Source organism: Thermobia domestica, chromosome 18 (genome assembly GCF_964235325.1).
Source record: "Thermobia domestica chromosome 18, izTheDome1.hap1.1, whole genome shotgun sequence".
NCBI lineage: Eukaryota > Metazoa > Arthropoda > Insecta > Zygentoma > Lepismatidae > Thermobia > Thermobia domestica.
Window position 1 is genome coordinate 75,970,726 of NC_137471.1, and position 26,340 is coordinate 75,997,065.

General features: G+C 33.5%; 2 protein-coding genes across 2 annotated transcripts in view; one reads left to right on the forward strand and one right to left on the reverse strand.

Moving 5' to 3' along the window:
• The window catches only part of LOC145675129 (uncharacterized), a 762,987-nt gene extending 761,697 nt beyond the window's left edge, over positions 1–1,290 (reverse strand). Inside the window, exons 1-2 of the mRNA XM_081745498.1 lie at positions 1,257–1,290; positions 462–603 (exon numbers count right to left, since the gene is read on the reverse strand). Of these exons, the coding sequence (XP_081601624.1) occupies positions 462–603; positions 1,257–1,290 (176 nt within the window). The remainder of the gene's footprint in view (positions 1–461; positions 604–1,256) is intronic.
• Positions 1–26,340, forward strand: part of LOC145675856 (uncharacterized) — a 545,559-nt gene that overhangs the window by 147,631 nt on the left and 371,588 nt on the right. Inside the window, exon 2 of the mRNA XM_081746626.1 lies at positions 14,527–14,607. The gene's annotated coding sequence lies outside the window, so the exon portion shown is untranslated. The remainder of the gene's footprint in view (positions 1–14,526; positions 14,608–26,340) is intronic.

Sequence of the window (26,340 nt, forward strand, 5' to 3'; positions counted from 1 at the left end):
ACTATATTACCTTGCTCTGTAGCATAGAGCATTAATTATTGGTAAGCAAAATAAAAATAAATAAATAACTTTCATAGCCTTCATTCCTTTTTACCTCAGCCTATGTTCTTGGCATTAAATTACTTTAGAGTTACTAACTTGGTTCAGTAGCATCTAAAAAAAAAATCTTACAATAATTTTACAACGTTGTTACAATACGGACGGACAAGCATCCAAAATCAATTTTTCCTGCATGTGGGGGCATGTTACATACACAGTGAAACTCCAGTTTTAGACGCAATCCTCATAATTATAGCAATCATTAAATTAAAGATTGAATTGTGGAATTTTGTAAGAAAAATCCCTAGAATCGGTTTTGTCTAATTAAAAAATGGCTCTACCATATTTTCAAATTGCTTAATTTTACTACCTAGGTATAAACAATATTAATTTAAAAAAACAGTACCATAGTACATTCTTACCTTGAATTGGAGGTATTAGTTGAACATGTCCAATGAAGATAATTGTTTTGCTGTAGACGCTTAGCTACGTGCTGCCAATTCTCGCAAACGCTTGATGGAAAGAAGTAATACGTGGTCACATTCAAGCTGCCGTTCCATCCACCTCAAAGCTGTATCAAGATAAACTGTCGCCTCACTCACAGTGGATCCGTTAGTATAAATAGGAATTTCAATAGAATTACTTTATTATTATTATTATTATTATTATTATTATTATTATTATTATTATTTTACGAACGAATACATACAGTTTGCATTTCAACAAGCTATTTTTATGTAAATGTTTTACACTGGACATCGATCGACAAATATTTGGAAGTTCAGTTTGCTTAAGTTTAGACAACTAGACTTATGCTGTATGTACAACTATTGGAGTTACAAATTCTTTTATATATTCATATATGCATGCATACTAAGTTAAAGAACCACTAATATTGTCAAAAAAAAGTTGTAAACTATCCATTCTGACTTCTACGGGAAATTATTTATGTATTTTTATAGGATATTTATTTTTAAATATTTATTTAGTGAAATATTTATTTTTAAAAATCGTACGAATTTTGGTCTTAGAAATTTATTCATTTATTTATTCAACATAACAGGCTCTAGGCCCAGTTACAGTGTTGTTTGTTTATAAATATATTTACTCAATTATGTCCTTTATCAAGATTATACGTTTATACATTTTCTTTATTACGTATATTTTAAGTTTATTTTTAAATATTGCCTCCGACATTCCAAAAACATCTATCCCACACATTCTTTCAATTGCATTGTAGGAAGCACTCATCCTCCATATAGGAGACTTAGCGAGAATATTTGTTCTTGCATTTTTGCAGTAAAATGTACTGTTATTTCCTACGCGGGAAAAATTAGACGAGAAGTGTATTTTTTAAATTCGAGACGTGACGAGAAATTTCTCGAGTGTCGCGGGCAACACTGGTTCACTCAGGTCTAAGATTTTAAAAAACATTATTTTAGTGTTATATACATGATAAAAACTTTAAAAATTGATAAAATGATTATACGAACACAATGAAGAACGTTTATAAACATTTGAAGATACGCAAGTCATTACACAATATATTCGAATAATAAGTGTGGTTTAAATATTAGTATATCACACCCTTCGTGGATCTCTTATGATGCAGAATGATTCTAATGAATTCTAAATTATATTAAGAAAACAATCAGGGCACAAATTTTGTGCGTAAATTTACAAAACAAGACGAGACGAGAATAAGTTTTCGAGAATCAAAGTGAGACGAGACCAGACTTCTAAACAAAATTACATGACTAGACGAGAAAACCTTATTTTTCGTCTCGTCTCCTTTCGTGTCGAACACTAGGTTATTTCAAAACATTCCAATTGATGAATTCTTTGCGTATATTTGTATACAACATTTCTCTTCTGCATTTCAAACTTGAAAATTAAATAAATAAATAAATAAATAAATAGATTAATCCTTTCCGTAATTCTGTTAATTTCTTCAATCCTTTGAGTTATGAATCGTTTTGCCCCAGAGCGACTGACAAGTTGTACGTAAAAACCTATTATTACATAGTAGCTATAGATAGACGTTGCAACGTTGAGTAAGTTGCAGTTTTCTGAAAGTTGTTTTGTGCATTTCATCGGGTTGATGAGGGGGTAGGGGGTACAGAGCAAAAGCTGGTGCATCCGGTTATGTGTAGCCTTGGTGCAAGTTGCAGCCAGACACTCAAGCAGCAGAACGACACCCCGAATAACAGCTTTTGAGCGAGGTTAAGGGAAAAAGAACTGGTATTAAAACTATCTGCATGAAACCAGCTGTTATCAAGGTTGCCTACTGTGCGGCATTATACACAAGATTTGCAAAGATAATTTTATTACTTTTTTTTTAAAAAAAAAGAAAGAAATAGGGGCAATGCGGGTTGTCACTATGTATAAGTTTTCTTACTTACATTGATTCCACGTAAACTCAGCATTTTTTTCTTTTTTTTGAGCTGGGCCTGTCGTCAATCAGTGACGTAACTAAGGAGGACTATCGAGGTTTGTGCCCGGGCGCCGGATTGAGGGGCGCAAAACTGGAAGGCAAGGAAAGGAGCTTCACAAAACTAAAAATCACAAAAAAAAATACCTCAGAAACTTAACAGGACAAGAAAGACTCACCAAACTTAAGGAGCCGCAAAATTTTTGAACGGCTCCTAAATCGAGTTTTCGTATTTTCTACGGAGTAAGCACATCATACAGAGTTAACTGATAGTTTGGGTTCGACTACAAAATATGTAGTTCTCGAAATATAAGGCCTTCAAAAAATTTTTTGATTAAAATATATTGGATTTTTTGGGCCAATTGGATCTCGGGCCACAAAATTTTTGAATGGCCTCTAAATCGAGTTTTTTGTATTTTCTATGGAATAAGCACATCATACTGAATTAACTGATAGTTTGGGTTCGGCTACACTAGATATAATACTCCAGATATAAGGCGAACAAGGAAATTTTTGATTAAAATATATTGAATATTTTGATCCAAAACATGTGATGATCTGTAATGCTGAATATGATAAATTTCTAGTTCAATAAATTAATTTATTCCGTAATATATAAGAAGGGGGATGGGAATAGGAAGCTAAAAATACCGCTCCAATCTATTCAGCCTAGCAGAGCCGGATTAAGGAGGGGGCTTAGGGAGGCTGTAGACCCGGGAATTCAGGTGGATGGGGCCTCCATTTGATCAAAATCTCAACTGGCTGTGTAAAAAGAATCATACAAGATATAATCATCGTAAGATAAAATATGACCAAAAATATGAAAATTTTTTTCGCTTGTTACATTCGCCTTCTTAATATGGAAAGTTCCATTAGTTATAAATGACATGGTTGATGGCGTAGAACTACGTGTATTCCTTAACTTTAATACTGTAATTTCACAGAAATATATTAGGCGAAGTCAGGAAGGGCCACATATCTTTTCTAGCCCCAGGCCTTCAGATAGGTTAATCAGGCCCTGCAGCCTAGGCGTTAATCCAGGTCTGGTTATGTGGGGTAGCAGTTGTTATTAAAAGCTTGGAACAACAACATTTAGAAAAAGAATAATACGTTATATATTACCATGAGGCAACAGTTGATGCTTTTACCACACAGAAGCTTTAGATCACTCTTCAAACGAATCTAAATGTTGTCGAATTTATCTTTACAGTTTACATTCTGGATGGATAAAAGTTGCCCTATTGGTCTTGTAGATGCGAAAAGAACTATCTTACGATGACAGACTTACTCTTAACGGTGACACATACCTAACAGTGACACATGTACTCCTAACAGTAACAGGGGACCGAGGTGGCTCAGTGGTAGAGCGTTCACTTCTGGTGCTTGGAGTCCCGGGCTCGATCCCATCCCCCGCCAAGTGAACTTTGTGGTGGACAAATACCGTGTGCGTGGGTTTCCTCGGGCTTCTCCAGTTTCCTCCCACTTTCTTCATTCCACCATTTCATTCATTACTCATTACCACCGTCTCCTTTAGCTTAACCGACATAATCGTGGGACGTAAAACTAAAAGATTTCATTTTTCCTAACAGTAACACACATTGTACTAATAGTGACACATTTAGTTCTAACAGTGAAGTACATATGCCTAACAGTGACGCATAGGGTTGGCAAAAACTTTTTTTTTTAAAAAAAAATCCTGCTTTCTCTGTTTAAACCCGCTTTTTTGGTTTAATCCAGTTTTTATTGGTTTAAATAATTTGCTCTATGTATTTATATTACATATGGACACAAATATGTTTGTTTTGCCTTCCTGTTATTATGCAACAATGGGGTTATGCTGGAAGGGGTCACATAAGCTTTAAACGGAATACAAAGCTCGGCTTACATCCGAGAGAAATTGTTCTCCATTTGGACTCAAAACTAAGTAGGCGGCTCTTTGAAGCGTTCGCAAAGCGTTTTTATTGCTCATGCGTACGCTTGGGATACGCTACCATGTATTTAAATGTAGAGGGCTAATCACAATGCGCTACAAACCTGAAAGCAATAAAAATGCGCATAAAACGTCGGCTCGAGCTTATTTGGTGCATTTGGTGGAACAATAGACCGCCTGCTCTTTAAAAGATGTCTAAAGGAAGGAAAAAAGAAAGAAAAGACGTGTTGCCAGGCAAACAGATTTTAGCAAGAAACATCTGCTTGGAAGATGCTTTGTACAGAGTATTGGAACTCTGCTATTATAGACCTGGACCTGAAAACCCTGACTGGCTCACAATATGATTTATAACTTTGGCGAAAGTAAAATTACTGAGTAGCCACCTAGGTCACGTTCGCTTCGGGGGGAAACGCATCAAAAACGCATTCTCGAATAGCCATACACTAAATGACTACAAATGATATGAGTCTGCTGACTCACTCATGAAAGACTACTGGTAAAAATAAATACGTTGAGCTATCTTTACATACTTGTTAATATAACTGTCAAGAGTCAATTCAGAAGGACAAAAAGATCAACAGTTGTCCAAATGAAGCCATTATACAGAATTATGTATAAATCGGGAAACTTCCGCCTTAGCCACCGGGAAAAATCCTGTTATTACTTTAAAATTTTACATGCCAAGCAATAACGGGATCTTCCCATTATTGCTTTGCATTTAAAGTCAACGTATCATAATCAGTACGCTAAAACTGAAGTATTAAATTACGAATTTAGTATGTACACTCATGTCCAAAATTATTATCACATATCTATAACTTTCTTCTTGTAAAAATATAATTTGATTATGATTTTGCAGGGTACTTTTAATACTGATAGTATGTATATAATCGAGAAATGTATATTTGTGGTAAATTTCATACGAATTATCGAATATTAGAATGAGTAAAACAAAATATGCTAGATAGACAAGAAAATTTTATTTTCGTTTTATTGTTCTTATTTACTGATCTTTTGACATGAAATTTGCCACACACATGTCTTTGCCGACTATACACATACTAACGTTACAAGAAATACCGGTCGAATTCGTTATCAAATTATATTCCTACAACAACGTATTTATAGACATGTGACAACAATTTTGGACATGAGTGTACATACTATGGTCCTATACTATCATACGAAACTTTTAAATTCGCAATTTCCAAAATTTAAGGGGGTAGTCCTAGGTACTCCTCCCCAAATTTAGGGGATAGACCAAGGTACCTCTGCCAAAATATAGAGGGGCTGATCCTTGTGTATATTTGTGGTAAATTTCATAGGAAAAGAATTATAAATACGAAAATTAGAATGAGTAAAACAAAATATGCTAGATAGACAAGAAAATTTTATTTTCGTTTTATTGTTCTTATTTACTGATCTTTTGACATGAAATTTTCCACACACATGTCTCTGCCGATTATACACATAGTAACATTAAAAGAAAATAGCAGTCGAATTCGTTATCAAATTATATTCCTACAACAAAATATTTATAGACATGCGATAATAATTTTGGACATGAGTGTACATATCATTCAATAAAATTAAAACTGAAAGTCCAATCCAAGCTGATGTTGGAAGCTACGTAGGCAGTCGATAAATTTTGCCAAGTTCTGTCAATATATTGAAGCAACCTTGGCTTCTTTATAAAACAACAGGCATTCAGGCAATCACAGATATATAATTTGATCTCGTTTCGTATGTTTAGGCTTAACATCCTTATGTAATATGGAGGTTATCAAGAAGAAGACTCGCTTAAAACATCTGAACCGCTACTTGGTTTACACTTGAAAAAGGGTCGCGGTTCGACCGAGAATTGAACATGGGATGCCTTGATTAAAATGTGAAAAGGAGATAAAACTAATGCAGGTGGTTTGCTATGTAGAAACGTCACCATGAATTTCATACGATTTAAAGCATTCTTGGTGTTGTTTGTTTGTTTGTTTAGACCATGGGTTAATCCACCTTGGTTTAAACCAGCTAAGCCTGGTGACACATACTACTAACACTGACATACAGGATGCACTAAAATTGCGCAAACTTTCACTCCCATATTTATTTACACAGATAAAGCCTTAATGAGCACGCAACAAAATGAAAATTAAGCAAAAAATGTTGTGCAATGTTGTACATGTCTGTCTGGAAGATTGCCTGTAAGATTAAAACTATTAGAAAATACCTTGGAAGTAAGTAGTTATTGGAAAACTATAAGGAAAACAAACTTATATAAAATAAAATAAAAAATATTTCTGAAAGTTCCCTTTAAATATCGCGGACAGGAGTTCGACCAATCAGAGATAAGGATTTATTTATATATTCTAGTTTTGACCAATCACAAACAAGCATTTGTTTACATATTTTGGGTGTGTCCACCACGTACCTTAGTAACTGTCCTTTCACCTTTCTATATTAATGATCCTTATATTTGCATTTGCATCTTAGTTACTGTTCTTAGGTGTCGTGAGGAAAATTTGTTATATATTATTATCGTATGAATTGTTACAAAAATGAGTGGTTAGTGCGTTGGTTGCGGATATAATAAGACAATAATATAAGAAGTCAATGAGAAAAGAAAATCACAACGAGCCAATCAGGATCGAAATATTAGAATGTTTTGTATAATGCAATACAAGTATATCTCACGAAGGAATGGCGTTTATACATTTTATTTTGGTGTAAAATTTCACACGATTTCCTGAGTCCTGTTGTTGGCAACGTCGCGGTGGAAATTTGCACAATTTCAGTACTTTCTGCTCCCTATCCTTAGAATAATTTGCGCAATGTCGTTGCACCGGACATACATATTCCTAACAGTTATACAAATATTCTAACTGTAACATTCTTCTAAAGTGAAACACATACTTTTAAGAGTGATACTCATACTGCTTGTAATAGCCCTACATTGGAAAATAAGGATGTTTAGAAGATTTGTGAAAGTAAAGAAATTGAGATTACTTTGTAAAAAATAAATGAAAGTTGAATACAGAAAAAGAATAGTAAATGACAATGTTTTACATGCTTTTCTTTAACTCACGTTCAATTCATACGTGTGCTGGTTCAATTTTGTCCTCAAATCTTGCAATCTCATTTAACTCTTTTTCCCTATATCATAGAGTAATGAAATGAATGAGTCAAGTAATTTCGTCACTTCCGCTCTCAATCTAACAGTAAGTGCAAGGATCTAAAACTCAGATTTTCGATCCTCACATTTTACAATGAAAAATATCACATTTTCGGTTCCAAACAATACGTTTTCTAAGTAGCCTGCAGAAAACATAGGCTGGTATATGTTCCACTTTATTTTCATGAAAATAAGTTTCCCTCCCTTACTAATTGTTGATGTAGGCTATTGGTTGTTTCAAGTTCCCTTTGAAGAAACTGAAACAAACAAAAATTGCAATTGTCTCTTTCAATATGATATTTATAAGTCAATGCAAAACATAACCATTGTAAGTTCCACAATGCAGCTCACGAGTTTGGAACCCTGCGGAAACAAATGAACAACAAATACTGACGGAAATACGCCATTCTTAACCTGTCCATTTTCTACAGCAACCTGAGTCTGGTGTCAAAACAAGGCCCCATTGTTTCTTGTATATATTTCTATATGTATATATGTTTTATTACGTTAATATCATTGTTTTCTACTGACTATATATTATATTCCGTTACGAACCAAAAATGATTTGAAGTTGCCATGTGCAGTATAGCATGCAAGAAATCTTCATAAATTACATTTCAGATTGCGAAAGAACCATAGATTTCAAGAATAGATTCAATGTGAAAATATAACAAAAAGTAAAAATAAAACAATATAATAAAAAAAAATTTATAAAAATATGCTTTCTTTAAAAGTATATAAAATATTTATTAAATATGCTTTCCTTAAAAATAAAATAAGTTGTACTAAAAAGTAAAGGTAAATAAACAAACAAATCATATGGAAACCGTTCTTCCCCATACTTTTGTTTTTTGTCATACATAAATACGAGAAGAAGTCACAAAGTTCCCGGAACTCTGTTGTAGCTCTTTAGTACACATTTACTTAAGTGTCTTCAACCCGGCGAAATTAAAATACCGCTAATTTTACAGTAATTATGTGATATCTTCCAATAGATAAAAGATAATTAAAATATGGAACAAGAGCGCCCTAGACAATATTATTTTGCGTGAGGTACCGTTATCACAAGTCACCTAGTGGCTTTCCGTTTTCAGCTGTTTAGAAACGCGAAAATAAATGCCGATTTTCAAAATGGCTTGAAATCGAAAGCAGATAAGTGAGTCGTGATAACGGTTTCTCATGTAAAATAATATTGTCTAGGGTGCTCTTGTTCCACATTTCGATTATCTTTTATCTATTTGAAGATATCACATAATTACTGTAAAATTAGCGGTATTTTAATTTCGCCGGGATGAAGACTCTTAATCGTCTTCAAAATTGGCATCTTCGCAACACACACACACACACACACTTGTTCCAGCGCTCCTGCAATTGGTTGAAACACCGATGAAAGGCCTTTTTTGGTATCTTTCGAAGTTCAGCCGTCGCGTTAGTTTTGATCTCTTCTACGTTTGGCGAACCAGAAAGGCCAAATATCCGATGGTGCTAAACTGTTTTTAAGGCTATCAAACTCTTCTCTGAACTAAAGCCTGTGACAAACATCTTGGCATTTCAGCTAAACGAATAAAACGCAAGCTCTGACGCGACGTTGCCGAGTAGTAAAGGGGTGTAGCTATGGCTAAGCAGATGAAGTACAGCGCGATCAGATGACAGGGGACAGACGTGGATGTGTACAAAATGAACGTGGCAATACCGCTGGCGTCTCATTTGCTAGCAGCATTTAAAGGGAACTTGCAGCACCACCTTCAAATGCCAAGATGTTTGTCACGTCGTTTAGATTTTCTCAAATTTACACATGAACTTGATGTTTGTGCGTTGCTAGATCTGTGAAATTGCGCCGACTGATCACTACACCCTCCTGCTTTCAGCTACATTATTTGTACACTGCCTGTCATGACCTGTTTACACTTGCCAATTTCATAATAAGACAATTTAAGGACTGTACTGTACAATATTCATTGTGATTACAGCATAAATGTTAAAACTACAACAGCATCCCGGAAATTTTTTGACTGCCACTCGTAGATTTTTAAAATTAATTTTCTTTAAAAAAAAATATTTATTTATTTATTTACTTTTTAGTACAATTTATTTTATTGTTATTTTTAGTGTGATTTATTTTTTAAGGAAAACATCTTTTTTATTTTTTATTTGTTTAGTAAAAGAGAATTGGAATGAGGCGCCTAGTATGAAAATCCGCCACATCCATTTCGCTTAGTTTCTCGCAAAAACATGCAGTAAAACTCCATATACTGTGTCGATAAACTCGAAATATGGTTATCTTTGCCCTTACTTGAGTGAAGTTGAATTTTTGGATTAATAGACACACTTTTCTCCTCTTGGGTTGCTTCGAGTTAGCAACGAAAAAAAGGAAAATACGTAAAACGATTAAGATAACTTATATTGCCATTACTGCGCAATTTTTTTATAGGAAGTTTACTCAGTGAAGGTTATTGATGGTAATCAAACAGGATACCCAATACTCAATCATAACTTCAACAACGCAATAATGAGAGGAACACTAATCAGTATTTACGGATGTTTGGAAAATTCTGATACATGAAAATTTAGCCCGAGAGCCGGGCTCGAAAGTTTAAACATGTCTGAACAACTATAAATAGCAATCTCTGTACCACTTTGTGAGCTGTGACGCCAGGGAGCCTAGTTTAATCTGTTATTCTGAATGTATTTTAAATAAAAATTACTCTGCCTTACACTACACCTTAGTATTTTATATAGCTTCATGTTACATAGTGCAAATGTGTGTGAAATAATTTTAAAATAAGGCGAAATCCTTCTCCTCAACTTTGATTTCTCACCAGTCTACCAATTAAATTTCCCTGTGTTTTACAAACATTGTTCTACGCTCCTGTGTAAAGTAAAATTAGTTAATAACAGAGTAGTTTGTTTTCTTAGCTATAGGCTACTGTGAACATTACAATCGTTCTGGGAAATTCCAGTAAAGAGAAGCAAAACCATCATAAATTTCGAGTACTATGAAAGAACACCAACGCGTGACTTAATATCCTAGTTTGCGACTGGTTTTCTTCTTTAATTATAGTTCTCAATACATTTATTTATAATTCATGCTCATTTTTTTAAACTCCGCCTGCCTGATGAACGTATTTATTGCATTTTTGACTCAAAAAGAATATATAATTCATCCTATGACTCAATGGTATTAGTTCTACCCCAAGTTTCTCACATTGTCTTTTTTTTTAAAAAAAAAATAAAAGGTATGGGCCCTCGTACTAAACTTTCTCGCTCCAACGCATTAAACTAAATCATGTAATGCTACAGTTATCAATGAAACTACCGGTATTTCTTGCGAAATACGAACAAAATTATAAGGCATTTTCGGAAAATTTCACCGAAGGAAAACTCATCCCCAAAAGTAAATTACCCACTGTAGATTTTTCCATAGAAAATAAGTTACGCCTTAGCGTTATTAATGAAATGTAAAATTACATGACCTAACATAAAATAAAGGAATACTTCCGGTTGACGTGGAAAGTTGAAAATTGGCATGATTGTAGCTTTTCGGGACTAACCTACAGGAAAATTGTCAAAAAGTGAAAATTTTTAATTTTTAGGGGGTCTAAAGAGGAATGAAAAAATTCCCCATGTTATTCAAATGGGCCTTTTTTGGGCGTATAATCTAATGTTTTAGGTACTTGGAATTGGAATAAAAACTTGAAATTCGCTATGCTTGTACGTTTCCATTAGTGTTACTCAAGTAAATCACCAAAAATAAAAATTTCGAACTTTAGAGTAGTTTTATAGGGAAGTGAAAAATATTTCCTGTGTTATTTATATGGGACATCTTCTATACCCGAAAATGTTTAGACACTTTTGGTAGGATCAGAACGATGAAATTTGGCGTAATTGTAGCCTCCCGGAACTAACCCACAGGGAAATTGCTAAAAGTGAATATTTTTAGTTTTTAAGAAGTATAAAGGGGAAGGAGAAGAAATCCCCATGTTATTTAAGTGGGCGTTTTGTTGGAATACAAAATCTTCTCTGTTAGATAGTTGAAATAGGGAAAGAAAGTTGAAATTCGGTAGAATTATGGGTTCAAGAGATGCGAGGCTGTAGGCCGAGCAAACGCGAGGGTCGGAGCCCCCAGCTAGCCAGTCTAGTTTGTTTATAAAATAATAACAAAATCGCATTAGTGGCATTTTACATAATTATATAAAAAAAAACTCATCTCAAGAGTAAACTACCCCTTCTGGATATTTTCATTGTAGTGATTTATGCAATATTATAAGAAGAAGAAGAATGAAATATTTATTAAAGAAATGCGACCAAAATCGCCTGAGTCGTTTTTGAGAAAATGGTCTTTATAAAAACTCATCCCAAAGAGTGAACTATCCCTTGTCAATTTTTAATAAGAAATAATTTACACAATATCATCGAGTTATTAATGAAATATTTATATATGAAACATGAACAAAATTGTGTGTGTCGCTTTTGAGAAAATCGTCCAAAAATATCCCCAAGAATAAAAGACCCCTCGTAGATTTTTTCAGCAGAATAAGTATACTATATTGTTATTAATAAAATATTTATAAAATATGAACAAACTCACATCGAAGTCGTTTTTGAATAAATCATCGAAAAGACCTGATCCGCAAGAATAAACTACCCCTCGTACATTTTTCAGAACAAATGAGTTATGCTATAATGTCATGTTATTAATGAAATACTGTATTTATTTAGGAAGTATGAACAAAATCGCATGAGCCATTTTTGAGAAAATTATTCGAAAAAACTCACCTGAAGAATAAACTACTACTCGTAGATTTTTTGATGACAATGACTTATGCCAAATTGTCAGGTTATTAATGAAATATTTATTTTTGAAATGTGAGCAAAATTACCTGTCATTTTTGAGAAAATCGTCCGAAAAGAAAACTCACCTTAAGAATAAACTACCCTTTCTCGATTTTTTTCCAGAGAAATTACTTATACCACATAATGGTGTTGTTTTTGGAAAATTAATTTTTGAAATATAAACAAAAATCGTTAGGTCCCTTTTTGAGAAAATCTCCATTTTTTAAATATTTACTCTTAAGTAAATTCTCTTATTTTTAAAGGTAGAAAGAAAATTCGAGACCCCCCCGCATAAACGTTAAATTTAAAATTTGGTTGAGATACGTTGAATGACATGACCTCTAAGTGAATGTAGTACATGAAGATGAACAGACGGACAGATGATGAAAAATAACTTTTTTCGGTATCTATGGACCATGAAACGTGTAAATGTGTTGAAATCTCGAATTCGATTTTTTCACGACCTCTATACTTTCTTCTCTTGTTTCGTCGCTCGAAAGTAATAAAGATCTTTTAAAACAAGTAGCAGTGTCACGTATTCATCTAGTGTTATTTTCTCAACTAATAGCCTACTGAAACCGGAAGTGGTAATGTATTTATACCAGTTGCAGTTTTAGTAGACATAGATTGGGGACTGAATATATTCACAGGACGTGTAATTGCAGATTAAAAGCGGTGCTTGCTTTCTTTTACAGCTTTTACTCTACCGTTGAACGTTCAAACCGGAAAAGGATCATATCTGCAACTTTCAGATTGAATATGGGATTAGGAAAGAAGATAGCACCGCTTCTTAGGTGGCTGTATCTTGTTATTTTTGCTCTTTGTAGATTAATATTAAAACCGGAAATTGTGCCGGATTTCTATCACTTCCGGCTTTATTAGACAATTCAGTGGGTCGCTTAATCGATCACAGGAAACCGCTGCTCGCTATTATGACCTATGGAGTGGCCAGCCAGATCACTTGACTTAACCCCACTTGACCTTTGGGGTTACTGTAAAAATAAAGTGAATGCTAATCCTATTGACGGTGAGCAACATCTGCGCGAAGTGATTGTTCAGGAGAGTTCAACAATGTTCCAGTGAGTACTGTATATGTAGGAAGGCATGTGAAAATGTTCCTGTATGTCTGCAAACCTATATTGACTTAGATGGTGCCCAGGTCGACTACTATGTTGAAAATCAATGACACATGTGTGTATCATTCCATTTTTAGTAACCTATTTCTATAACAATTACATGCTATACATTTTTCAGTAAAAATAACATCTATTGACAACTGCCTAATTGAGACTGGCCCACCCATTACATCAATTCCGGTTTGAGTATCGACTCCTATCTTTGACACACTAAATTTTCACTAAAGCTGGTGATGATTGGTCAATTAGTTCTTGAGATGTTTTGTCTCCCGAATGAGTGGTCAAGGTTATATAAAGGAGTCTTGGTAAATTAAAAACTCCTTAAAAATGGAAAACTAAGATAGAAATATATTGACACTAAAATATGTAAGAAATATTACAAGATGGAAATACTTAGTTCCTCAATGTGAGCTAATGCTCGTTGAGACAACCTAATTTTTATTTTTTTACTTTTGATATCTTGAATGCATGTCAATACGTTTGATAAGGGGGCTTTGGATTACCCAACTCTTATTATAAAATAAACAAGTGTATAGTCTGGGAAATCGAGATCTCTTTAAATAATTATCAAATATAAAATGTAGGGAAAGTTGGATATCAGACTTTCATTGGATAATTTCGCTTCTTCTTTTTTTCTTATCTTATGTAACCTTACGTAATGTATTTAAATTGTGTTATTTTACGGCATTGACATAGAGACAGACACATTTATTTTAATTTCACTGGCGGTTGAATGAACTTTGTGCAGTTAGAAGTACGGTGTAACAATGAAGGTTATTGTGTATTCCTTTTTAAAAAATAAATTTGTAATATCTTTTCTTCCGATAAGAAGTGAAAAAAGGATAAGAACAGACTAAGTTAGTGTACTAATATAACATGGATATAACACTTCCTCTTTTTAATTTTTTTCTACATTACTATCCGTGTTCATAAATAAATATATCTATGCAGTATAATAAACTAATAACTCTTTTTTCTCTTATTCTTTAAGGAATGCTGTGGAGCATCAGATAAATCTAGATTCTTCAAAGGACTGTTATAACCGGCAGAAATCTCTAGTGTATTTTATAAGGTATGAACATTTTCACTGCTCGAGCATTTTAATTCGCTTATCAAACATAAACATACTTGTATATTTAAACGCTTGCATACAGCTATTTATTCATTTGCTTTTTATTAAACCCTTAGTTCAGCGAATACCGAAGTTCTTATTTAAAATCAATATTTATTGAAATAGAACACGACAGATATTATATCCAATTACCGTGCTCATCTTTCATGATATAATCGTGTAAGGCAGTTTTTTTTTTTTTTTAAGAAGAATGTCAATTGTAGATTATACCATATGTAACCTATGTGACCTATAGCTGTACTCACCCTCGATGTTGGTGACTTACTTATTATATTAGTCCTTGCTTTTGTACAATAAAAAGAAATTCTATTTTTTATATTTATACTAGCTGAATATACCTATTCTTCGCATGGGGACTGTATTTGGAAGTGAACACCTGTGGGAGTCTGTATCACCATTCATTTCACTGACCGCGAAAACTATGTATTTGACACTAATATCGGTCATTTTGGACTATTTTTAAATGTCTTGGTATCTCCCTCCCTCGACAACATTCGGCCCGCATACAATGGTAGCTAAATTTGCAAGTCATCGCTAATGGAATGACTAATATCGTTCATTTTGGATTACTTTTATATGTCTCGGTATCTCACCCACTCCAACCCCCGGTGACCGCCGACCCGGAGCCGAATAGCGTGAATTTGGAAGTTAATGCAATCGGAGTTTCATCATTGATTTCAGCGACCGCGAAAACTATGAATTCGACACTACTATCGGTTATTTTCTACTACTTTTACATGTCCCAGTAAACGCCCACCTGAGACACCCCTGGTTCGAATTTTGACAAAAACGTTTAACTCTGGTCTGGAGCCTGGACCAAGATCTTCGTAACTCAAATTTGGTAACTCTCGCTTAATTTGTCTGGTTCCCAGGCCGGTTCCGGTAAACGCACCCCTCTCCTGAGACCCCCTGGCTAGATTTTTTTTTTAAAAAAAAAGCTTCGTTTTGATCTCGGGACTGGGCCAAGGTACCCCTGATCAAAATTTGGTAACTCTCAGTCCACTTGTCTGGTCCCCAGGCCGCACACAGACAGACAAATACACAAACAAACTCTTTATTTTATTTATATGAGATAGTTTACTATTCGATGCGTTTATATGAAACTCCGGAATGAATTTGTTTGTATCTAATTTATTGGTTTTTTTTTTCTGTCTTATTTGCTTAAGGATCATAGACTCAAAATTTCTTCCAATAAATAACGGTTTTCAGTTCTAGAGAAAATGTCCGTTTGCTTGTAAATAAGGTACTGTAGAAATTTGAAGTGTTTATATATTATATATATATATATATATATATATATATATATATATATATATATATATATATATATATATATATATATATATAGATAGATAGATAGATAGATAGATAGATAGATAGATAGATAGATAGATATAGATATAGATATATAGATATAGATATATAGATATATATATGTATTTAGGGAGTTCGTCTGTTGTGCTTGGGAAGGGTCGCAAGGGCATTAACGACTCCGTGGCTATTTCCCGTCGTAGTGATACCTTGTTAGTAAATTTCGTGTCTTTCACTCGTAACATGAAGTCTTTCACTCGTGATGTCGTTGTGGTTTTTCATCTAAAACACACTGGTCTTGCTCAATGATACAAAATCAATCTGAAGTGAATGAAATGTATCCACTTCCTAATACAAAATATTAATAATCCCTCCTACATTTAAATCTTTTAGTATTAGTAGGATCCCAGAGTGATACTTTGAATTTAAACAAATTCAGTAATATAGAAATAAGTAAATTATGAATATGTTGCTTTGTATTCCCCCTGGAGAATGTAACTATTGCAGGGGGTGCAGGGTACAATTGGAAACAAATTTGGTTTGCCCAAGTACCCAAGCAACACACACACATTATATATTTAGTCTTTATAGTGAAATTTGGGGCCGCGGTGGCTCAGTGCTATAGCGTTCACCTCTGGTGCATGGGGTCCCGGGTTCAAACCCTGTCCCGCCAGTGAACTTTGTGGTGGACAAACACCGCGTGCGTGGTTTTTCTCGTGGTTCTCCCGTTTCCTCCTACTTTCTTCATTCCACCATTTCATTCATTTCTCATAATCACCGTCTCCTTTAGCCTAACCGGCATAACTGTGGGACGTAACACTCAAAGATTTCATTTTCATTTTTCTTTATAGTGAAATTTATATCAATATTTAATATATTGTAGAATTGTAGATATATATTAAATTCTTTGCAAACATTCAAAACTTTTATGGAACATAATTCGGGAAAATGAAATGTTTCAGTTTTACGTTCCACAGTATGGCGGGTAGGCTAAAGGAGACAATGAAGATGAGAATGAATGAAATGAAAAAGCGGGAGGAAAAGGGGAACCCGAGAAAAGTCACGCACTCGGTACTTGTCTACCACAAGTTGACTTGGCGCGAACTGGATTTGAACCACGCGCCTCATGCACCAGAGGTGAACGCTCTACCACTGAGACACTGTGGCCCTCTCTATGGAAGAAAGGGAAAAGAAACAGGAACAGAAAGGTATAATAATAATAATAATAATAATAATAATAATAATAATAATAATAATAATAATAATAACTGGTCTATACTCCAGAAGAACTATGAGTGTATTTCCTGTAACATACTGTACCATCATTTGACAATATTAATACCTTACCTTACCAACTGGAGCTACAGCTCTTTGTGAGCCTTGGCCTCCCTAAGCACCTTCATGCTTTTCTATCTTTAGCAATTTCCCACCATCTCTTCACTTTTAATCATTTTAAGTCTTCGGTTACGTCGTTTATCCACCTTGTCATTGATCTCCCTTTCCTTCTTACGGAATATATATATTCTTTCATAATTTTTCTTTGTATTCTCGATTCTGACATTCTCTGTACGTGGCCTAGTCATCTTATTTTTTGAGATTTAATCAACTTTTTATAATATTAATTGAAGAAAAAAATCACAAATTGTGCTCGTCTTTAAAATTACGCAACACAGAAGGTAAAGATGCTATACAATCAACAGAGAATAAACTACGTACATACCAACTGGAGCAATAAAAATTATTTTTCTCCCACCTCAAATATAATATCTAAAACATATAACTCTTTATTTAAATAATAATAGATGCACTATTATTTTTATCATTATGAAACATCGCTTTGTTTCAGTTGAAGATTAAGGATAAATAAATTCAAATGACTTCTCATCTTGTTTGAGTTTGTTGTTTCTGTTCTCGATTCAGATAGATTCAAGCATTTCTTCACCTTTAGACTCGACTTATGACTCTAGTGGAATAACTATGAGTAGAAAATCATTGTATTGTATTGTATTTATTTCTTTTGTATGAACTTACAAGTATGAGGAATGTCCTCAAGTAAGTGTAACATGCATCATATGTACAAAAAAAAATTACATGAGTAAAATAAAGTAAAATTACCTTGTCATGATATTTACGTACTCCTCAATCGTATAACAAGAATTTTCTAATAGAAATTATTTTAACTTTTGTCTAAACCTTTTCATATTTTCTTCATACTTTATATCAATAGTCAACATGTTGTATATACAACTTAACACCATCATAACTTACACTTTTTTGATACATTGCTGAGCGGTGATTACACAATGAAAATCATTCTTATTTCGCATATTATGATTATGTACATCCTTATTTGTTACGAATGCCGATGAGTGTTCTTTCAATACAAAAAGAGATGATACAAATATAAACTATCCAGTGGAAGTATATTGACCTCCTTAAACAAATGTCTACAAGAAAAATTCGGCTTTTTTTATCACAAAGTATCCTTATGGCTTTCTTCTGAATTTTGAAAACATTAAATCTCTGACTTGAATTTTCCCAGAACATGATACCATATTGCAAGATAGAGTTAAAACACGAATTGTACAAGGTTTTAGCTAATTTTAAATTTACCTTCTTTCTAATAATCCTTAGTGCAGCGTTTCCCAACCTTTTTCAACTTGCGGCACACTATGGGTGTAACTTGAATTCTCGCAGCACACTCAAAGATTTTATTATATTTAAATATAAAATACCATGATATCTTTTTCTATGATTACTGATCTCCTCACAGAGAAGAAAGCTCGATCACTGGTTTTCCGCCATGGTAAATCATTATGCTTATTTTTCATTCTAATTTAAAAATAGAAAACAATTCAATGAAATATTGGACTTGGGTTTTTAAAAATACGCTTTCTTTTTCGAAAACTGCATCCAAACTTTCACTAACAAGGAAGATCACTAAATAACGAACGAACAAACAAATCTCTTTTACTTTTAAAACACAAATGTAGGTAATTCGTATGCATGTTTTTTTGTCGAAAGGATTGAATATTTTAAAATTTGAAGTTACGAAATAATATGCAACAATAAAGAAGCAATAATGGTCATAACATCATAACAATGATAAATACCTTTTTCAATATTAAAAATGTACAGAAAAGTAACGCGGAATGAAACTTAATATTGTAGATTCATATTAGAGGTTCATAGTAATGTGAAATATAAATATACATTTTTCCCTATGTCCTGCAATTTAATTGCTATAGAATTAATAATTTTGTTTCGATTTACTCGCGGCACACCAACGGCCCATTCACGGCACACCAGTGTGCCGCGGCACACCGGTTGGGAAACGCTGCCTTAGTGCATAACATATTTTATTTAATTTATTAATAACTGACTCTATATGAAATTTCCATGTCAGGTCATGATCTATAGTAAGACCTGAAAACGAACATTGTGTTGTATAGTTAATTTTATTTTGGTTCAGATACAGGTTAGGGTATATAGGTTTACCGCACTTGTTATGAAAATTTATAGCAATGAATTTTTCATCCAAAGAGATACTTCATTTAGTGTTTGCCTAGCATTCTGTTCCAATATTTTTTTCATTTTTTCCACTCACTAGCAGAGTGGTATCGTCAGCGAAAAGGGTAACATCTACCGAAGATATGCTTTTTTCAAAATTATTAATATATAAAAGGAAGAGCAATGGGAAGAGCATTAAGGGCGAAAGCTACGATGAATAAAGGCGACAGAATGGTACCACCAATTCTCGGTTGTGATAAAGATTAATTATCATGACTGACGTTTTCATGAAAAATCAATTATGGATCTACGAATTAAAATGATCTTATAATTTGTAATTTGTAAATAGTAAAAAATAAGGCTTAAAGATTAAGTCTTAAGAAATAATTATTCATTTTTTATTGCATCCTTTGGCTAGCTTCTTTTCATTATATCTCTTCGTCATAAGTATATGATGAAATATCATTAAATAATAGATTTTTGAATCACTATAAAGTGTTCGAAAAATTTTCTTTTGATCTAGGCACCAGTTTTGAAAACCAGACGCCATAATAATACAAATCCAATTTGATACACAATCCTATATGTTTTGTACTTAAATTAGTTAGGCACCAGCCTCGTATTTCCAGTTGCCACGAGGACCTTGCGCCCAGGAGTTTTCGAGCTCTGACTAGTATAACAAACAAGTACCGGACAGGCTGAGGTAAAATTTGTCAGTTCACGCTTTGCAATCCTGAAATCTTAAATTCGACTAATGCGGAGAGCCACCCTCATTAAAGGTCTTCCCTTTTGTCTTAGTTCCCACTGGCGAATGTTGGGATTATATTCCAAAAATACATTATATTATCATTATTTTTCCAATAGGTATTAATGTTTCCAGAAGAAAACTCCTTGGGTCGAATCCAAAATTTTCTTACGAATGTAGAGTTCTTGTCTGAGAAAAGCATTATACTGTTAAAGTAAAAAACCCTTACCCAATGTTCCTGTACTAAAAGGAACAAATACTATTGAGCATTTCTAAGCAGCAGCAAGCCAACACAATTCAGAACAAATTATATTCCTGGTATATTACTATCTTTTACTCTAAACTTGTAAATTTCATTACTCATAATGATAACAATAATAATATTCTTTGGCTTCAATCTGACATAGTAAGCAGCCAAACTGACAATGATATGTTAGCAAATCTAATATTTTGATACCATAAATTAACAAGTGAGTTTCGTTTCACAGTATGAAACTAAGACTTCGAAACTGTGCGAATTCAAATAGTGCATCTGTATACACTGGTTACAATAGAATAATCAGATCAAAAGATAGAACCTGTTTCTCGGACGCTGAATCCGTATCAAAAAGACATTACTCGCTATCCCTTACTGTTTTTGTTTTATGGCGATAAAGACTGAAACCAAAAAGAGTTTATTTCAACTTCCGGTTTGAATAGGGGGCTAACGGAAGAGATAAAATATATTATTGGGACGCTTAATCAATTGCAGAAAACCACTTCTCGATATCTCTTACGGTTTTTGCTCTATGAATGAAAATTGGAAACCAGAAGTACTAGTGAATTCAACCACTTCCGGTGTCGATATGATTTGCAGGTTGTGATGACATGTATACACTTCAGACATGGTATCGATTGCAAAAAACCGTTTGTCGGTATCTATTACTATTTCTTTTCTATGGTGATAAATTTTGGAACCGGGAATAGTTAATTCGAACCACTTCGGGTTTGAGCAGAGGTTTAACGGAATAGATGGAACATTCTTGGCAAGCTAAATCGATTGTGAAAAAAACGCATGTAGATATTTCTCACTATTGTTGCTCTATGAAAATCAGTATTAAAACCGGAAATAATAGTAAATTTGAACCACTTCCACTTTTGGTAGTGTCGTGATGTGAAAAGTTATGATATGCTGTCTTAAGACGTTCAATCGTTTACAAACATAAACGCTTCTCGCTATCTATTACCATGTTTGTTATGTGGCGGAAATTTCTAATCTTAACTATTTCCAGTTTGAATAGAGGTCTAACGGAGTAGATGGAATCTATTCTTGGAATGCTAGGGAGTTCGAATGCTGGGAGTTCCCTGACTCCAAGGATGCATAGGACTATCTCCTCTAAACTTTGGTAGGGGTACTTTGGCCCACCCCTACATTTCAGGAGGGTTCCCCGAGATCTCCCCCATTAAATTTTAGAAATCACCAATTTTAAAAATTTGGTATGGTAGTGTAGGACCGGGGAATGTACTTCTATAAGTTTTTGGGATCCACCTCGTTCCCTATCATGGGTAAAAAATTGCCAAAAATTTGAACTTTAGGATTTTTTTCTTTATTTTAGCCCCTATCATGAAGCTTTATACACACTTATATGGTTATATGAGTGTATACAGTAGGCTATTTCCTTTCATAAGACATGGGTACATTGATGCACCTATCTTAAGTTTTGGAAGAGGTACCTAGGACCATCCCTTAAATTTGGAAATTGTCAAAAAACAAAAATTGGTAAGTGTTCTCTAGGATTATAATATATACCACTGTAAATTTTGATGTTCCGGTCCATCTTATTCCCTTTCGTGGGTATAAAATTTCCAAAAACTTAAACTTTTGGAGGTTTTTGAACTATTTTATCCTCTTCGATAAGAGTTTATCACGTTATATGGTTATATGGGTGATTACAACGGTCTATTCTCTTTTACAAGACATGGATATATTGATGTATCTGTTTCAAAATTTATGAGCGGTACCTAGGTTCTACCTTAAATTTGGGAATTGTCAAAAAAAAATTGATAAAAATCTCTGTCTCAAATATATATCGCTGTAAATTTGGGTGCGCCATCTTGTTTTCTTTTATGGGTATAAAATTGCCAAAAATTCAAAATCTGGAGGCTTTTGATCTATTGCATCCTCTTTGATGAGATAGAAGTATCCTCAACTGGTCCCAGTACTACTTATTCGTTTATTTGGATAACTATTCAAAAAAATATGCGTTCATTTTAATAGCTATTCGAATAATGCTTTTTCATTTGAAAAACTATTCGAACAATTATTTGTCTATTGAAATACCTATTCAAAAAATTATGTTTATTTGAATAATTATCCGAAATATATAATAAATTGTTTGTTTATTTGAAAAACTATTCGAATAATTAATTGTTTATTTGAATAACTATTCAAAAAGTTGTGTGCTTATCTGAATAACTATTTGATATTTTTTTTTTGAAGAACTATTCGAACAAGTATTTGTTTATTTTAAAAAAATTAAATCTTTAAGTTTTACGTCCCTCGGTTATGCCGGTTAGGCTAAAGGAGACGGTGAAGATGAGAAATGGATGAAATGAAGAAAGTGGGAGGAAACGGGAGAACCCCGAGAAAACCCACGAGCACGGTGTTTGTCCACCACAAAGTCCACACGGCGCGAGCTGGGATCGAACCAGGGACCCCAAGCACCGGAGGTGAACGCTCTACCACTGAGCCACCGCGCCATTTGTTTATTTAGATAACTATTCAAAAAGTTGCTTATTTGAATAACTATTCGAACAAGTATTCGTTTATTGGAATAACTATTCGAATTAGTTATTTCTTCCGATTAATAACTATTTGAACAATATTGACAAATGGAACAATTTTTTAATGATTGTTTGACCACCTATTTGATCATAAGCTTGATCAATGTATATTTTAGCGTAAGTTTCAGTTTAATAGGTGACACGATTATTGTGCAGCATCATTTTTTTTAAGTTTACAAAAATAGCTTTGGTCGATTTTCTCGAAAATCACGCATGAGGATTTACACTGATCTATATCATTTCGTTCAGCTCAGTAAGATTTATCGATTGGTATTTGTTCCATATTTGGACTTCCACCCCCTTCCCGCTAAACTCAGTGGCGGATCTAGAGGGTAAGAACTGGGGGATAGCCAGAACCCAATGAGTTTACTATAAATTTTCAAAAAGTATATAAATAATAGCTTAAATTATTTTTGTCACTCAAAAAACTGCGGGCTTACGCCCCCTAGTCAAACACTGGTTAAACGTTAATAATTGTGTAAAATTGTTACTATTTTCTAATTTTCTTTTAAAATACACCAGCGTACATAGAAACTTAACTATGGTTCGGAAAACCAGTATTTAAATATTGGTTAAAAATGTATTGTTTAGTCCTAACTACAAGTTTATAAAGTGTATACATAATACAATAAATACGGGATATTTATCTTGAATTTTACTAGTAGTAGTTTCCAGACAAATTGACTAATTACGAATAATAGTCTATGTTTACAAATGAAATATTTACAACAGTGCTTTCATATCTTTAGATCTAACCATTAAATTAATAGGTAGAGTAAACGTTGTGTTATAAAATGTAATTTTCTGAGAGAGAGAAAGGGCAAAAATATAACGTAAGTTCAAAGCGTTAACATTTTAAATAAATAAATGATACTATAAAAACGACCCTGTTGGAAACACAAACAAGAACACAATTAATAGTTAAACAGTAATAAGATTGTTTGAATTCAGTAGTTAACAGTTCAGTCGTCTGTTAATATAAAATTCCAAAATTTACATAAACACAGATTGTATAAAGAAGGACAAAAATGTATGTATAAAGTAAATAAATACAAGCATTAAGTGTGTACAATGTAAATATATACCTATACGATATTTCCTTTAGTTATGTGCGTCAGTGACTAAAACAAGGAAATTATTTTGCAGAAATTGAGACGCTGTGTGTAGGATTGTTAATAAACACAGAATCGTTAGAATAACGGCTCAGGCTTATGACCTTTAAAGTAAGGCAAAAAGAGGGTAAATAAAGATGAATTATCAGAGAGATAATAAAATACTGTGGAAAATGTTGAAATAATGTTCAGAAAATCAACTAGTACGTTGTTATCGGTTACAAAGCTCTGCGACAGAAAGGTAATTACTAGGAATGGCCAATTCCGGAATTTTTACTTTGGGACACGTTGGGGGTATCCAATTCAAGTCTAGACGCTTCATACTTTCAGAAATTCCATCCAATTTTCAAAATACTCTATGTTGCACTAACAGACTTCCTTATGGTAGCTGACTTTTGGGAACTGGAAAGACGATGAGAGATGGTGCACGGAGAGAGAAGTAGAGGAAGCTTCAAGGTACGTTCTGTACATTCGGAAAGTAAAATCGGAATCGGAAAGTAAAATCGAAAAAAAAATCCGGAATTAGGGGAAATTTCGGAATTCAGAAAAATTCCGATTTTGGAAATATTCCGGAATTTTTCCGACATCAGAATTTTTCCGAATTCCAGAATTTTCCCTAATTCCGGAATTTTCCTATTTTACTTTCCGATTCCTGCTCGCCGAACTCATTTTACGCATAAAGTTACTTTTAATTACAGTATATGAAACCCTTCTTACACATAAAATTACTTTAATTACAGTGTAAGTGCGGGGTGTGTTATTCAATTATTTTTTTTTACACATAATCTTACTTTAATTACATAATCCTTTTTACACATAAAGTTACTTTAATTATAGCGTAAGTATGATGTAGATTATGCAAGTCTTTTTACACATAACATTACTTTGTAATATATACATACGAAAATATGCCCTCTCTAATATTTACTCTCATTCTATCGACCTCCTTTTTCGCCCCTCTCTCCCAAAAATAATATTTACTACAAAAATATTGTCCTTGGTTCGAATACCTATTTTCATACCTACTAACCGTACGACAATGAAACTTGACAGTTATATACCTAAGGAAATGTTGGGCTTTTCGGGGAACGCTTCGTGGAGTTTGGGGCCTTGGAGCCCCAACAGGAGTGCCAAATTAAAAAAAAAAGAAGATCGCTGTGAGAAAACTGTTGGGAAATTTCTGAATTTAATCCCGAATTTATAGATCATGTTCGTATGGCATCATTCGATAGCCTACTTCATTCTAAAAACAATGATACATGAATCATGAACCTAAGATGATTATGGTACGTGCAGCAGCTACCTAACTAAATTTAATTATTTATTTTTCAAAATTTCGCAGTATCGTTCGAATAAACCTACTATTTTACCTACTAACTGTACATCAATCGAACTTCACAACAATATAGTCTGGGATATGCAATATTTGTACGTACACTGAGAAAAATCCATTATCCGGACAGCGGTATATTGTACAAATACAAGGATTCGTTATGTTTACTAAGGAAATCTGTACGGAGCGTACTTTATCCATATACTACATAGGTACTGCCTTTTACCCGCTTAGATATTACATCATGTCTCTGCAGGATGTCTGATATCTAACAATCTTCTGTATTTTACATACGTATACGTATGTTAAATACTTCAGCTATACGTTATATACGTCCATCTGTGTGTAAGATCCAGACCGCCTATAGACACTCTTTCTTTCGCCATGGCTGACGTCATTGAACTACCGTCTTTTGCTTGCGAAACGAGGTTGTTTACAAACGGAACAGAAGAGAGGAAGGAAACCTGGGAAGCCTGGGTAAGTACAATAGTTAACTATTACTTTAGTTAAATATTCCCATTAATTATATATTCTTTTAGTGTAACTTGCTTTAATATAGTACTAAGTAAGTAATGTAGTTTATGACTACAATTCTTACTATTGTAACTCGTAAATGATTGAGGAGAATGGAATGGGTGAATCTGAATTTTGAAAAAACTTTGAATATTAATGTTTTGAAACATATTATGTTTCAAGGTAGCAAAATGAATGTTATGTGTTTATTCATTCCATTTTATATGTGACGATTTATTACTTGGTGCAGATTTACTACAGGACTGCTTAACATAATTGCTAATAAACCGTTTTCAGCGCGGAAATTTCCTTGTGTAGTGAAGATT